This window comes from Battus philenor, unplaced genomic scaffold, assembly GCF_028537555.1.
Source record: "Battus philenor isolate CCGP_79_NKW_IND1 unplaced genomic scaffold, ilBatPhil1.0.hap1 SCAF_1, whole genome shotgun sequence".
NCBI lineage: Eukaryota > Metazoa > Arthropoda > Insecta > Lepidoptera > Papilionidae > Battus > Battus philenor.
In genome coordinates this window covers 15,772,500-15,787,548 of record NW_027181661.1, presented here as the reverse complement: position 1 = coordinate 15,787,548, position 15,049 = coordinate 15,772,500, and the positions used below count along the sequence as shown (strand labels likewise).

Genomic DNA, 15,049 nt, shown 5'->3' with positions numbered 1-15,049 from the left:
ATTTGTATACTAGATGGCAAAAGATTGTTGATAACGAAGGTGAATATATTGTTGATTACAAATAAAAACTTGTTAAAAATGTTATCGTGTGAATTTAACTTAATAAAGCGACTTTACTTTCCGGTTCCCTCTAATCATTGTTAACCATCATAATATTGTAACATTATAGAAAGCATTTTTATTAATATACTCTCTCATATCTTTTTTATTTAATGTAGATAGGTAAGCAGATAATATTGACGAGGTGAACAAAGCTCTATCGCGGATATTTAATCAGTTTAAGGTGAATAACTTGGTTTTAAATTCTCAAAAGATTAAACGCCCGAAATTTTCTTTTTTGAAAGTTAAATCAAACAACCTAATAATATAAAAATAATACAGTTTTTCTGGGTGTCACAATCGATTTAAACTTCAATTTTGTAATGAACGGGAACAGATTTTTCAAACAAAATCTATAAGTACTAACTAGTACAATAGGACTACCAAGGATTCAAAATGCATATTAAAGGTAAATCGATGGTAAAAGCTTATTATTCAATAAACGAATATTTTAATGATTTGAATCCTTGACAGTGATGTCGCCTCATTATTTTGATTTCATTAAAGCTATATTTGATAAAGTGTATACTTATAAATCTGTGTTTAAGTTTACTAACAGATGTGTTGTTGTGGAGTTCCTTCCTGCTTCCTCTCTACAACTATAACAACTTGCGAAGCAGACTAAAATCAAAAATAAAATTGATTAAAAATAGTTTGATCATAAATAAGAGTTCTGTTAAAAGATGCAATGTTAAACTAATACTATAATTCGAGTTATAGTAGTAGTAGTATAATTTATTCTGAATTATACTATAAAAATAAATAAATAAATAAAAAATTAAACTAATTTTATCTTATCTTTTATATACGTCAAGAGAAGAATGCTAGAAAAGTCAATTAAATTGACATACCCTTAATAACGCATTTCAAATTAATAAATCCACGTGAGTTCCAAATTCGTCGTAAAAAGAGCCACCAAAAAACTTTATTGGGTCTTTTTAGCGATTTATTTATTTAGAAATGAATATTAGTAGCATATGCATTGAAATTGTACAAGTAAGCGGTATAAAATTTAAAAAATCTGTCTCACCAACCTATTTAAAGTATGTACAACATTCTCTATATATATAATAAAAAAAAACCAGATTGAGAGCACTATACATATCTTTAAAAAAAATTAAACTTTAAATAAAATCATTATTTAAAGTGGTCCAACAAATATGTTAATGGTTTTCGGAACATATAAATAGGTGTATCAAAGACGCCTATTATATTCTATACATTCTACAGGATAAATTAAACCTATGTTTGTACGGAGAGACAGTCCATGAAAGGATTTGCGTACAGTATATTCAAGCAATCCGTATGAAACGGATGTATATCACTTAATATATATTAGTATATGGAGCAATTCATTCTGAAGTAATAATTTACGAAATTTTTTACATTGCTGTACGATTTTTAAATTATTACAATAATAATTATATAACTATCGTTTTTCTTCTACTACCTTTCTAATGTATTATTATTATTATTAATTTACTTCTATTTGATTTTTTGTTTGTAAAAACAAAGAAATAAAAACAATCGATAAAGTACAGAAGTGTATAAATAAAAATGTAATTTCGTCTGTTTTAACTCTTTATAACTGTAATTAGAAATAGATAAAATCTTGTCGGGTATTTTTAGTCGTTTTAATTTTTAATTTATCAACATCTAACTAATCGATATATGTAGTTTATTACATTCATATTTACACTTCATTTAACATTGATGTATTCCGTATGTTTATTATCCAAAATAAATTATGGGCAATGGTAGCCCAGCGGTAGAGGAGTGTGACTTGACATCGTGGGTCGTGAAAAATTCCGTATGTGAATTATTATAAATTTGTGGATTAATTATATAGGATTACCATTACCTACAAGATTCCGGAGTATGGGCGGGAGCTTCTTCTGTCTACCATAATATCACATAACGATGGCCAAATCGCCTACCAAGTGTGGCGATTATGGTATATCCCCCCAAAGATTTTAAGGGAGGCCTTATGACTTGCAGTGGCCATCTATAGGCTAAAACGTTCAAAAAAAGCAAAAATGTCATTAAAAAAGAATTATTAATTTTTATTGTTATAATAATTTTGTTTAAGGGTATGTTGTGTTTAAATAACTTTTTATAATTATTTTAATTTTATTTTTATAATATCAGTATTTACTGTTGACAATTAACGCTGCCTTATATAGCGAAGTAAATTAATAATAAAAATATTGTGCACTATATACAAATAATTGCGAATGTAAATAACTGGATATACAGAAGGGTAGAAAATAAAGAATAATTGCACAAATTAGCTTTCAACGTTTCCATGTTCTCTACATTCACCTTTTGAGTATAAATGTAATTTTATATGAATAAATACGTTCATAATTGTATCCAATTTTCTACTAGCATTTAAAATGAATGCCTATTTAATTTTATTTTTCAAGACTTGTGTTTTGTTGTATTTATAACAATATTAAGCATAACTCCGTAAATTGTTGTAATTTAAATGAGTGTTTTATGTATAGGTATACGACCAGTATTTATTGGTGATATCATTGGAAAAATGACAGTCCATCATCGAGCCATGGAGATAGATTTATTTGAGATTTATATCCGAAATCGAATATTGAAAATAGCAAATCCGTATAAAAACGAGAGTAACCAAAATAAACGAAAGTATTGGCAAGTTAATGTAGTAATGGTTTGGTCGCATAGCATACAGAAAAGATCGCAGCTGGGGTCTTAAAGTTCTCGATTTAACTACACGAGCTGGCAAACGTAAGAGGTCCATCAATAAAGTTAAGGTCATCGGATGACGCTTCATACACGACTTATAACAGATTCTATAAGTCTAGCAGAATTTTAAAATAAAATAAAAATTCGAAGTTGCAGTTGTAAGATGCAGACGATTTTCTTAGAATACAGGGTCATTCACGATCAGAGAACCCCGTCCTTGCGTCGGGGAGAATCAATACATACGTGTGATATGGTATGATGGGTACCTTTCATGTTGCAGGTGAGTGTATTGCGAGGGACTCGTAATGCGCGTGGGCATATGACTCCAAGGTAGGCGGCTCTGTACGGCCGCTATATAATTCAGTTGCTCCGACGCCGCCGACGAAGGCGCACGTATGTTAGTGTTGTGCTAACGCGACTACCGCGAACACGAAATGTACAGCGGTAAAAGGAAATTGTCTTTTTTGGGATTCGCCCCCCAGGTACGTGCCCTGTTTTTGTTAATTCACAACAGTGTAAATAAAAAAATAATTATTTTTTCTTATAAATTTACATAAATAAATATAATTAGCGTCAATTGATTTTCAATATTAAAATTCTTTAACACGACATCTTGATATAAATTGAGATATTAATTTTAAATTCTAATTAATTTAGACAAATTAAAAAACGTAATTAATTACTGTCATATACGTGCATCGATTCTCCGTTTTATCGATATATTTAAATTAAACATTTTAAATATTAATAATATAAAAATATACTGACACATATTGTGATATATTATTAGTTAATTACTGCGTTCGGAATGTAGTTTGATGATTCGATTTTAAATTAATGTGAGTTCGAGAATTATTTGGCATATATCGGTAAAGAATAATATGTATAAACAAGAATATGTTTGGATAGAAATTCGTCAGGCGTCGTTGGCTCGAACTCTGGTAGATATCGGTTCATATTCCACCTCTGTGAGGTCTTGCGGCCTGGTATTGGGACCATTGTTGGTATTATAAAACATAAATCCCCTTTCAATATGAATGATCTGTTTTTCTGTGTTACAAAATTTGTTCACATAAAATTAAAAACTTATAGACTACGACTGCTCTTTTGTGCGTTTTTTTTTAAATGACAATAACTGAACAAGAATTTTTTTTAATACAAATATAAGTTTACCTGTAAGAAATAGCGGAACGCTCAAAGACTTTTCGATATAATGACATTGTTATACATTGTTCACACTTAGTCTTAGATTTACATAAGTTTTAATAAATCATTCTGGTATAAATAATGAGTAGTGGTAGCCCGGACGAAAGAGGACTGAGATCGTAGGTTGCGGATTCGATTCCCGGAATAAAAGTTTATATATATTATTTCACACTTTGCGTATTCATTATATATGATATCCACTGCACACAAACATATTTCTAGAAGATGGACATCTGGGTCCTCGACGTATCATAATACCACACTGTGATCGCCAACCCGCCTGTCAAACTTGGCGATTATGATATTTTTCTTTGGGAGATGCTTATCCCTTGTAGAGGGCGTCTATGATCTCAAATGACGATACTAATATAAATATTCAATTTTAAGAATCTGGAAAAGTTCCTTTCGGTATATATGCATTTTAATATGTCCCCTTAACCTGCACTACTGCCAGCCGTTGTTCATAATAAACGATAATCATACTATGTCTTGTTGAAATACAATATTTCTTTCTTTCAGAGAGATGGCTAGTATTCATTATTTAAGCGGCTTTCTCAGTTTGTACGCAAAGACAATGTACATAGTTATTGCTTCTGGTAGTTTATCGTTATATCTCTCATAAAGAACTTAATATACCTTCTATTTATCAATCCGTATGTATATTTTTGAACGTGACTCTCACTGCTGCTTGAAAGGCAAGTGCAGTTGCAGGCGATATCGCAGAGTGTGTCTAGGCTAGCACCTATTTTGGGGTAGCGCTCGAATGATTCCGGAATAGTCTCGCTTCATGCTACTATTTCATCGGATTAGTAATCAGCTAGGCTCCTAGATCACTTTGATAGACGCTCCATGGAGTGATAATGCGAGTGATGGGACCTTGGCTTGGACTGTCGATAATATCCTTTTACCATTCCGACACAAGGGCACCCAAGATGTCGGAACTTCGACTTGGTCGGATGCTATTGCCTAATTTCACTACTCTCACTTAGGAAAACGTTAGAGATGTTCGAAGTAGCGGAAAAAACTCCAGCAACGTTTCTTACTACAGTTTTACATTGATAGTGAAAAAATGAATTAATAGTTTTCCTAATTAGCATAACTTTGATACTTTTTCGAAAACCTTCTTCGTTGATTTAATGTGCAGTTGTCATTTTTCTTTAAGATATTTAAATAGGCGATAGGGTTTATATTTCTTCTGTTTTCTATTCGCGTCAAAAATTGTATATATTGTATTTTGTTTAACTATGAGCGAATATTTGTAATTGAACCTTATTATTTGAGTGTAACTATTTCTTTCTACAATTACAGCTGTTAGATTTTTATACAAATAAATAAATTATAGAAGAAGAAAGAGACAATCGTCCTACACTACCTATGTGACAGATATAACGCTTTACGAAGCCGAAATAAGCCGATTGTCCCTTTTCAAAAATTGATGTGCCATATTTATTGCCTGGTAATGCACTAATTACCACTACATTCTCCGTACGTAAAAAATAAAACAATGACGTCATTCATTTCTGATATCTTTATGAAATATATTATTATATATTATTAATACATACCTATATAGAATAAATCGCAACATTCTATAACATGATCCGGGAAATGTACTGTGAATAGACATAATGAACAGTAGCGAGAAATAAATGTTTTACATTGAAAGTAAAAAATATAGGTTACATATTATATTCAATATATTATATTAAACTGAAATATTCACGTAATTAATTAAGCAGTGTAAATGTTTAATTGTTTTTACAAATATTCAGAAACAAGAGGATTGTTTTAAAATGTCGTTGATATAAAATTCAATTGATCCTCCTATTATTATGATCATTAACATCACATCAGATAGACGTTCTCTAAAAGGCTTAGGTCTCCCACAAAGATCGTAAAAGCTTTCCACAATAACGGCTCATGTGTCATCTTAGAATATTATTACAAACTACAACTACTCCCGAAATACGTTTAGCTAACAAAACCTAAGTCAATGCTTGAAAGTAGACTAAGTCATTTTATGTCAAATAAATATGTATCAGCCAGAGCCGAGGACACCTCAAATTCGGAGAAGCTGTGAATGCTATTATTGTCATCATTATTTTAGTCGCAAGGCATCCACTCCCACAGCTGGTCATGGGTTTTCCCCACAGGCTACCGGACAAATAGGACTAGTTGTAAGAGGCCAATATGTAAGGTCTTTCGACGATTTTAATTAGAACGTTTGTCCGTCTGTCTGATTGTACGTAGGACGGAACTTTAGGACCCCAACGACGAACAGTCCTGCAATCCGGTGGGCTGTGTCCGACACCTTTGTTTATCAACGGATCTCCTTATATCCATTGGTACGGGGACACCATGAAGGTTGCACACGATCGCCTTTGCACTGATGACGTCATCACCTAGCGGGATCTTTTCTCCATCGATACCGTTGGACGAAAAGGAGTCTCTTTTCAATAACGACAGTGTTGTAGGAGGTCACTTCCTAAAACAATAATCAAGCATAAAAATTGTATCAAAATTAATTACATTTATAATTCTGAAAAATAAAAGATTTTTCCGTCACTGATGATTATTTTAAACGTACAACTGACTACTACCGTATCTTAGCAGGTGAACTAATTAATAGGTATGGAAATAGTGCATTAAATAAAATCGCATGAGATACGAGACCATGTCCCCTCCATACTTGAAAGCATTATAAAACGTCATAGACTAATAGAATAAATGCATTTGACTTCATGAGATACAGAAGTAAATCCACCCTCAACTAATATTTTCATATCAAAGAATAAAAAGTATGACAAACGTGAATATAACATGTAATACATTTTGGTTTTAGAATGGTATTCGATATGTAGTCTTTAGTGGTATATAGATCATACGTATTTTTGGGAAAAGGGGGGTTTATGGAAGGTAGATAGCCCTTGACGGATCGAGTGAGTGTAACAAAAGACATTCGTCTGCGACAAGAACAAGAAATGGTGAATTAAAGTGATGATCAATCAGATAAAACTGTAAAGATGAAGTGAAGCGCTTTCGTTTGAATTTAAAAATCGAATTAAATTTGTAAAAGGAATGGATGAGAATTGAAGCCGCTATCGGTAAGACTTTATGCAAAGGGCTATTACGTTAATAAAATCCAGTCCTATATTGAAGTCAATATCAAAATAGTGAACATGTTTAAATGATAATTTCTCAATTATACATGGCGACCAATTAAAGTGTAAAAGCTATATAGAGTAATAACTTTAAAAATTTTGCACCTATTTCCAAACACACTGTATAAAGCGATCAAATTGAAATATCATCGTTTTATTTTTTTCTATTGGAATACGACATGTTAACTTTTGGCAGAACAAAGGCTGATAGACAGTAAACAATAAATAATTTGAATATGTATTAACACGAAATTTAAAAACGCGTTTTCTAAATATATTATCATTTTTAATTATTTATAAACTAAAACAATTTATTCTTGGATAGGGTTTAACATATATTGATTTACTGCAAATGCTATACATTCATAAATAAATAGATAAAACAATAAAATTTGTTTAGCGAACATTGGAATTTTTAACAGAACTCTTATTGATTGACAAGTTAATACTTTGTTGTTTATTTTATTCTTTACTACTCTGCTTCGCAAGTTGTTATAGTTGCTATTCACACTTTTAAAACTTTTACATCCATAATCATTCTTCCTGTATACGCAGTCCGATTTTCCAAACAACATGCTAGATGTTTTTTTTCTACCCATGAGTGACATACGTTTCGTCGGTCAAATATTTAGTAGTTATGTAACGATGTTACGACGTACGGCGATATTGTATTTGATGCCAACATTGTACAAACCTCGTGACATATATAATATAAAGGAAAATTTATTTTTCGCGACTGTTAAAAATCTCGCATGGAATAATGTTATCCAAAAGTAATTAGCATGCAAGCGCAATTTTTTTGCAGTTTACGTGCTGAGTTTTCCTGTGAAAATATACATACACAACACGAGCATAAATTGTTCAATACGTATGAATGCACACACTTGAATACACACACACACATACACACGCGTGCGCGCACGCACATACGCAAGCACAGACGCACACACGCACACGCACAAGCACTAGCATACGTGCACGTACACGCACACTTGCACCCACAGGCACAGGTACACACATGCACACACACACGCACACACACACACACACACACACGCACATGCGCACACACACGTGCACACACAATGCAACAACTGCGATGCAACAATGCCAAGGCGACGCAACAACAACCGAACCCCACCGGTGTACTGGTGGAATGATAACATTGCTGAGCTTAGGAAAATATGTGTTAAGGCGCGTAGAACCTCCCAACGGGCTCGGAAAACACCACAATTCGAGCAGCTCTACGACAAATATAAGGAAGCGCGATTAAAATTAAATAAATCCATTAAAGAGAGCAAGAGAAACGCGTGGAAAATATTGTTGGAAGAGGTTGAAAAGAATCCATGGGGCAAGCCGTACCAGGTTGTAGTTAAACAACTGAGACATGAGAATACAACGCCCACTTGTCCTATTCTACTAGGAAGAATTGTCAGAGCTCTGTTCCCCACGCAACCAAAATCCTCCTTTCAACTAGGGATTGTGGATCCGAATGAAATCCCCCCTATTACCGAGAAGGAGCTAATGGTAGCATGCGGTAGGGTTGGAAACAACAAAGCTCCGGGACCGGATGGGATCCCCAACGTAGCTCTTAAGCAAGCTGTTGTAGCAACACCAGGAGTCTTCTTGGAGGCCTACAATAGCTGCTTACTGGAAGGCACCTTTCCTACCGCGTGGAAACGACAGAGACTGGTACTTCTCCCTAAAGGTAAGAAGCCACCAGACGAGCCATCGTCATACCGGCCCCTCTGTATGCTGGATACTGCGGGGAAAATACTAGAACGTATTATCCACAGCAGGATCGAAGCAGCAGTTGAACCCCACCTAGCTAACTCACAGTATGGGTTCAGAAAAGGCCGGTCTACGCTAGACGCTATAGAGCAAGTAGTCAATATAGCAAAACTAGCAGTGTCTGGGAAAAGATGGAAGAGAGGCTCGATAAAATACTGCCTGGTTGCCACCTTGGACATTAAAAACGCCTTTAACTCAGCAAAATGGGAGGTCATCATGGGGGCACTTAGCTCACTGAATGTACCTCTATACCTACGTAAAATAGTCGCTAGTTACTTCTCTGATAGGGTCCTCATATACACTACGGAAATCGGGACGGAGGAGTACAAAGTCACCGGAGGCGTCCCACAGGGGTCAGTACTAGGGCCACTTTTGTGGAACGCTATGTACGATGGACTCCTAAAGAAACATCTACCCAGCGAAACTAAACTCGTCGCATTCGCTGATGATCTAGCAGTCGTTATAGTAGCGAAACACGTGGAGGAAGTGAAGTGGGCATTTGAAAGATCCTTCCAAGTAATCACCCTGTGGATGAGGTCAGTCGGACTAGAACTGGCTGAGCAGAAGACGGAAGCAGTGCTCATTACTGGCAGGAGAGTTGCGGAGACCATCACACTCAATGTCGGCAGCTGTGAAATCGCAACTCAAGCAGCTATACGGTACCTAGGAGTAATGATCGACCATAGGCTAAACTTTAAAGATCAGGCTGAGAGAGCAGCAGCGAAGGCGTCTCTGGTGACAGCTAAACTCTGCCGACTCATGCCTAATGTCGGAGGTCCCAAGCAAAATAGAAGGAAGTTATTAGCGTCGGTGACTACGTCAGTGCTTATGTACGGAGTACCCATATGGTCCGACGCACTGAGCAAACAGGAGTCCCGACGGAAAATCGCCTCTGTTTATAGAGTCAGCACTCTACGGGTAGCTAGCGCCTTTCGTACAGTATCGGAGGATGCAGCATGCGTGATAGCAGGTATGGTTCCTGTTGCGCTTCTTGCGGATGAAAGAACTGATCTGTACCGTAGCAAAAAAAGCAAATCAGACCCAACTTCAGCTGAACTTAGAATTCGGGGAAGACTGAAAAGCTTGCAACAGTGGCAATCGTCCTGGGATAAGTCGACGAAAGGAAAATGGACGCGTAAGCTTATACCAAACCTAGAGTCATGGGTGAACCGAGATCATGGAGAGTTGAACTACTACCTGACTCAGATGATATCCGGCCATGGCTGTTACCGAGCGTATCTCCATAGGTTCAAATACGAAGATTCCCCTGACTGTCCTAATTGTGTCGGAATGATTGAAGATGCAGAGCATGTCTTTTTCGTCTGCCCCCGATTTAACGAAGCCAGGAGGTCTTGGGAAGAAGGTGTAGGATGCAAAATCTATCCTGAAACTCTGATAGCTACAATGCTATCCTCGCCTTCGGCCTGGGAACTTACGAGCGCGTACTGTACGACGGTGCTAAAGGAGTTGCGTAAAATAGAGCAAGAGCGGAGGAAGTTGGCCTGAACAGCCACTCTATCAGAGAAAGCTGCGGCTAAATCCCCCCCGCGAAGTAATGCCTAACGGCCATGCCGTGGGGACCAGGGATACCGAAGAGAGAGGATTGTTTTTAGTCGGTATTGATCTAGATCGAGTCCGACATACGGGGCACCAACATCAGGCCCTATGATACGTAAAGGTATTTTTAAACCTCTATAAAAAAAAAAAAAAAAACACGTGCACACACACGCGCGCGCGCACACACACACACACACACACACACACACATAGGAATAGATCTCATAGATCTAAATATACCATTTGATAGTTAAAATAAGTTATATTGTAACATAATATAAACGTATATAAAACTTGATAAATATAACACGTAAAAGCCGTTAAAGTAATTGGCACTTAGACTAGTTAAACAGATAATATATAGTACAAGAAGAATATTTATTTAATTATTTTTTAATATTTTTTTTATATTCATATGTAGAAACTATTAACATTTGACACTGAATTTATAGATCTGTCAAGAGAAAAGATGAATGTTTTGTTTTAATTATTTGTTAAAAATCTTTTTTTTTTTTGTATTATTGCACATAAATATATATGAATCGACGTGTAGATGCGTTAATTTCTCTTTATCGAGGGCAGAACTGGATTTAATTTTGAATCCTAGAAATTCATTTTAGATTCTTAATTCAAAATGTAATCCAACCATCGTGTTACTTATTTATAAGTATCTTGAAATAATAATAAAAATGGTATTGCGTTATATAGTTATCTGCTTCACGATGGACTGAGTTAAAAGTAAATAAGATTACTTAAATTAAGGCAGAGAATGTTTGAATGGTTTTGATTAATAACAATCAGTGTAACGCTCGGTGTTGCAATATCAAATGCTACTTCGATCTTCAATTGGACAAGCGTAACTATTCACTGATGGACGTATATGTAAATGAATCTCCTATTCGACAGATTAATAAACATCAGAGACATACAAACGTATTCGTATTGATTACTAGCTCTCCTCTTAGACTTTGTACCGTCATAAGTGATTTTCCTGTAGAGTTCCAATAAAAAATTGATAAAAGAAACGATGTACGATGCAAAAAAACTTCCTTTGAATTATCATAAAATTTAAAACGTTCATCAAACAAAGTCTAATAAAAAATTCTTTAATATAAATTTTTTTTTAAATTATAAAACAGTCTGTGAATGAATTTTTAACTGTTACTAATCGTCCGTCGCATGCTTCGCGAACTTAATGGACGCTGTAAGCACTTGCGGTTACAATTTTCTAAAATACATTATTAGCTGACTTTATCTTGACATACGGAATATATCTAATCAAAATTTTGTTTCTAAGTTACAGAGATATAGTGATGAGTTATCGGTCGAAATCTCACGTAGTATAAAATAAGCAACGTAATTAATCCAATTGAAATAATTTTTAGGCATTTCTAAGATCAGTATGTATTCAGAAAGCGTCATGATAGATTTTTCTAGCATTTTCTCAAGACATGCACAGTGATTACTACAAATTATTAAAATTTAGTTGGTTAGTTTTGAAATAAAAAAATGTTCACGATGCCTCTGAATTATACCGAACATTGTCTTGGGGAATACACATTTATATTGTCTAGATTAGGATCGAAAACAAAATGTTTTTTTTTCTCGATAATTTTTATAATTCTTATCGACATAGATAATAAATCATGATTTTATATTATTATAGTCGAGTATTGTTAGCACATTTCGTTATTATGTTTAAGTCAGGTTTTTATTTATTCCATTAATTCATTCCTGCTCTACTCTGGTTAGACCGGTTAAGTAGTAGGAGTAGAAATATAAAAGAATGCCTCCGGCATTAAATTAACCGTTGTACTTTGTATAAGAAGATTGTAAATATACGTAAGGTTTGTACAGTCTTTACAAAGGAAACTACAGGTCTTTAGCAGTCAGATTACTAATATAATTATAATTAAATTTATCTTTTACATGGACTTTGTTTATGATCTAGTCATGTAAGTTACATTTATTTATATATAACATGTTAGAAAAATTAAGGCTACATTTAATGACACGTTTGATTTGTAAAATACAATGAAGATACAAAAAATTGTAAATTATAAATCGCCCATCGTGCGCTAGAAAGAGCTATGCATGGAGTTTCTATAAGAGATCGAATTCAAAACGAAGATGTTTATTTGTTTGACTTGCATTACTGCCTAAGTGGCATATACAAATTCCGAAAGTGCGGCGGTAGGGTGCTGAGGGCACTTAGTTTAAAACCTCCTTTAAGGTAGCGAAGTTGGAGGTCTCCCTGGTAAGCCTCGGCCGGGCCGATACATACGCCGATTTCACCGGAATAGGCAAAACGAAAAATTAAAAAAAGACTAAAATTATTATCATAAATTTCAGAATCTATGGACCATACTTATTTGTTATATTGTGACAGTAAACGGTCGAGAAAAGTCTTGGATTAGTAGCCGCGAATATAAGAACAAAGATTTCGGAATAATATACAGAAGTGTTTGTAGGAAAAAAGTGTAAAACTAGTGCGTCAGAGTACCGATTTTATTGTCATTAAGTGTAGCTAAAGCTGTCTGTGGTAATGCACCGGTCTTGGAACGCCGTAGGGCCCCACGGAAGGTCATTGGTGTCGGTGCGTTTTCAACTTCGTGGTTTTAAGAAGGAGAAACATGCGTTGCCAAGGCAAGGGAGTGGAAGCAATAGAATAGGCTTGCCGGCAGTAAAAAAATGTAGGCAGAAAATATAAATATGTATTTGCAGTTTTCTTCAACATTGAATCACAGAACTGACGATACGTTTGTTATGAATCAACTTTGTAAACGAATTCCGCTTACAAAATAAATATTAGATTATTGTCCGCTTTGATGGCGTGCTTCAGAAATGTTTGCGTTTTGATTAGAAAAATGTTTTGTTCCAGACGTCGCCGGTTCCTCCTTATCTCGTATCGCCGCCTTGAGGGGTTTAACTTTGTCAAATTTCAGTCATCACAAATCTGTTACCACAAACGTTTAGTTTCCGGAAGCGAACATTTAGTCCGATGGACAATACCTTGATACGATAAAGTTTTTTTTTTTGATAAATCTGATAACGTTTTATCATATAATCTATTGAAACTATTACGATGCGCTTGTTTATTCTTTATCGTTACAATGAATTTCCTAATGTTATATTTTCTTTATATTACATTCGTTACGTGTAATACATATTTTTATATCAAACTCTGTCTGTCTTATGCGAAAGTTATATCAAATTTTATACATATAACATCGAATATCATTATTATCACCTCAATCGTAGTTCACTTCTGAACTACGATTGAAGTGACCCTACTCCCAAATATTTCTAATAAGGTTGACTGTAAACGGCCTGTATCCAGTGTTTTTAACCTTAACAACATCTTCAGTATTAATGGACGTTCTATGCTATTTTTGCCAGAATCTAACTAAATTTATAGTAAATTACATGTTTTTATTTCATTTGATTAGTTACTTTGTAATAATCGGAAGATGAAAATCGCTAATAAGCGCAAAAAGATGTACTTTAAAGTAAAAACCGACGCTCGACTGCCTTTCTTCGAGATGGTACAGCTGTCGCGTGTATCGACCGACAGCTCTACCAAGGACCTTTTCGGTAGTCTTTGCACCTTGTCACATCACGGAGCGATTACCCAAGCGATCTAAGACACTTAAGTTTTTAGCATTCCATAAATTCACCGTGCAGGTGCCAGGTCCATAGAGTTATATAATACGATATATACCAGGGGTAAACGAGACGCGTAGTAAAGTTTAGGGAGGCACCCTTGCAATGGCGTTCCAGTTTCACCAACCAGATTCATAACCGAACTGTAAATGATCTTACCAATGTTATTTAAGATGCCTGTCCTTGAGGTGATGGGTGTCCTTGACAAACAAACCCTTCTGTACACTTATAGAGAGAATTTGTTTTTACCACTCTTACCACTCGTTACCACTTTTACCACTCGTTCCTGCATCCACTTACGCATACGAATTTGCTATGAATTTATTCTCAATTATTTTATTAACTAGATCGTAGTACTTACTTTAGTTATGCGGTTTTGTACATTCATTTCTAATGGTGTTCAGTGCGTCTCAGAAAACATTGCCATGCTAATTATATTATTATTAATAAAATGCATTAAAAGATTCATATGATTCATTAAAATTTCGCAACGTTTTCTATGGTTGAGGCTTATATTTCTCGGGTTTCTTAGTAAAAAATAAAAATAACCGCAAGATGTCTGTTTTGTTGAACCGAGAATAATTGTTGATCGTGCTTGAAAAGGGCATAAAGGGGATGGGGGAAGTTATAGCTGCAGACGATTTTCACCCTAAGTATGCAGTTATAAGATTCAAATTCGAATATCACTTCGGAGGTTGGCTAAATGTTCAATGGTGTTATTAAACACGTTTTTTTCTGGAATGTTCGCCATATGTTTGAACATTTTGTTCAGAGGCGAGATAAACACGAGGTTTGCTTTTTTATATCTAAACATACTAGAAGAAGGTTACATTATTCACACTTTCAAGTGTTTG

The 15,049-nt window shown here is 34.8% G+C and overlaps 1 protein-coding gene across 1 annotated transcript in view; it reads left to right on the top strand.

Annotated features, from left to right (window-relative positions):
* The first annotated feature begins 3,214 nt into the window (after positions 1 to 3,214).
* The window catches only part of Ae2 (Anion exchanger 2), a 109,616-nt gene continuing 97,781 nt past the window's right edge, over positions 3,215 to 15,049 (top strand). The window contains exon 1 of the mRNA XM_068764947.1: positions 3,215 to 3,299. Within this exon, the coding sequence (XP_068621048.1) occupies positions 3,252 to 3,299 (48 nt within the window). The 5' untranslated portion in view covers positions 3,215 to 3,251. The remainder of the gene's footprint in view (positions 3,300 to 15,049) is intronic.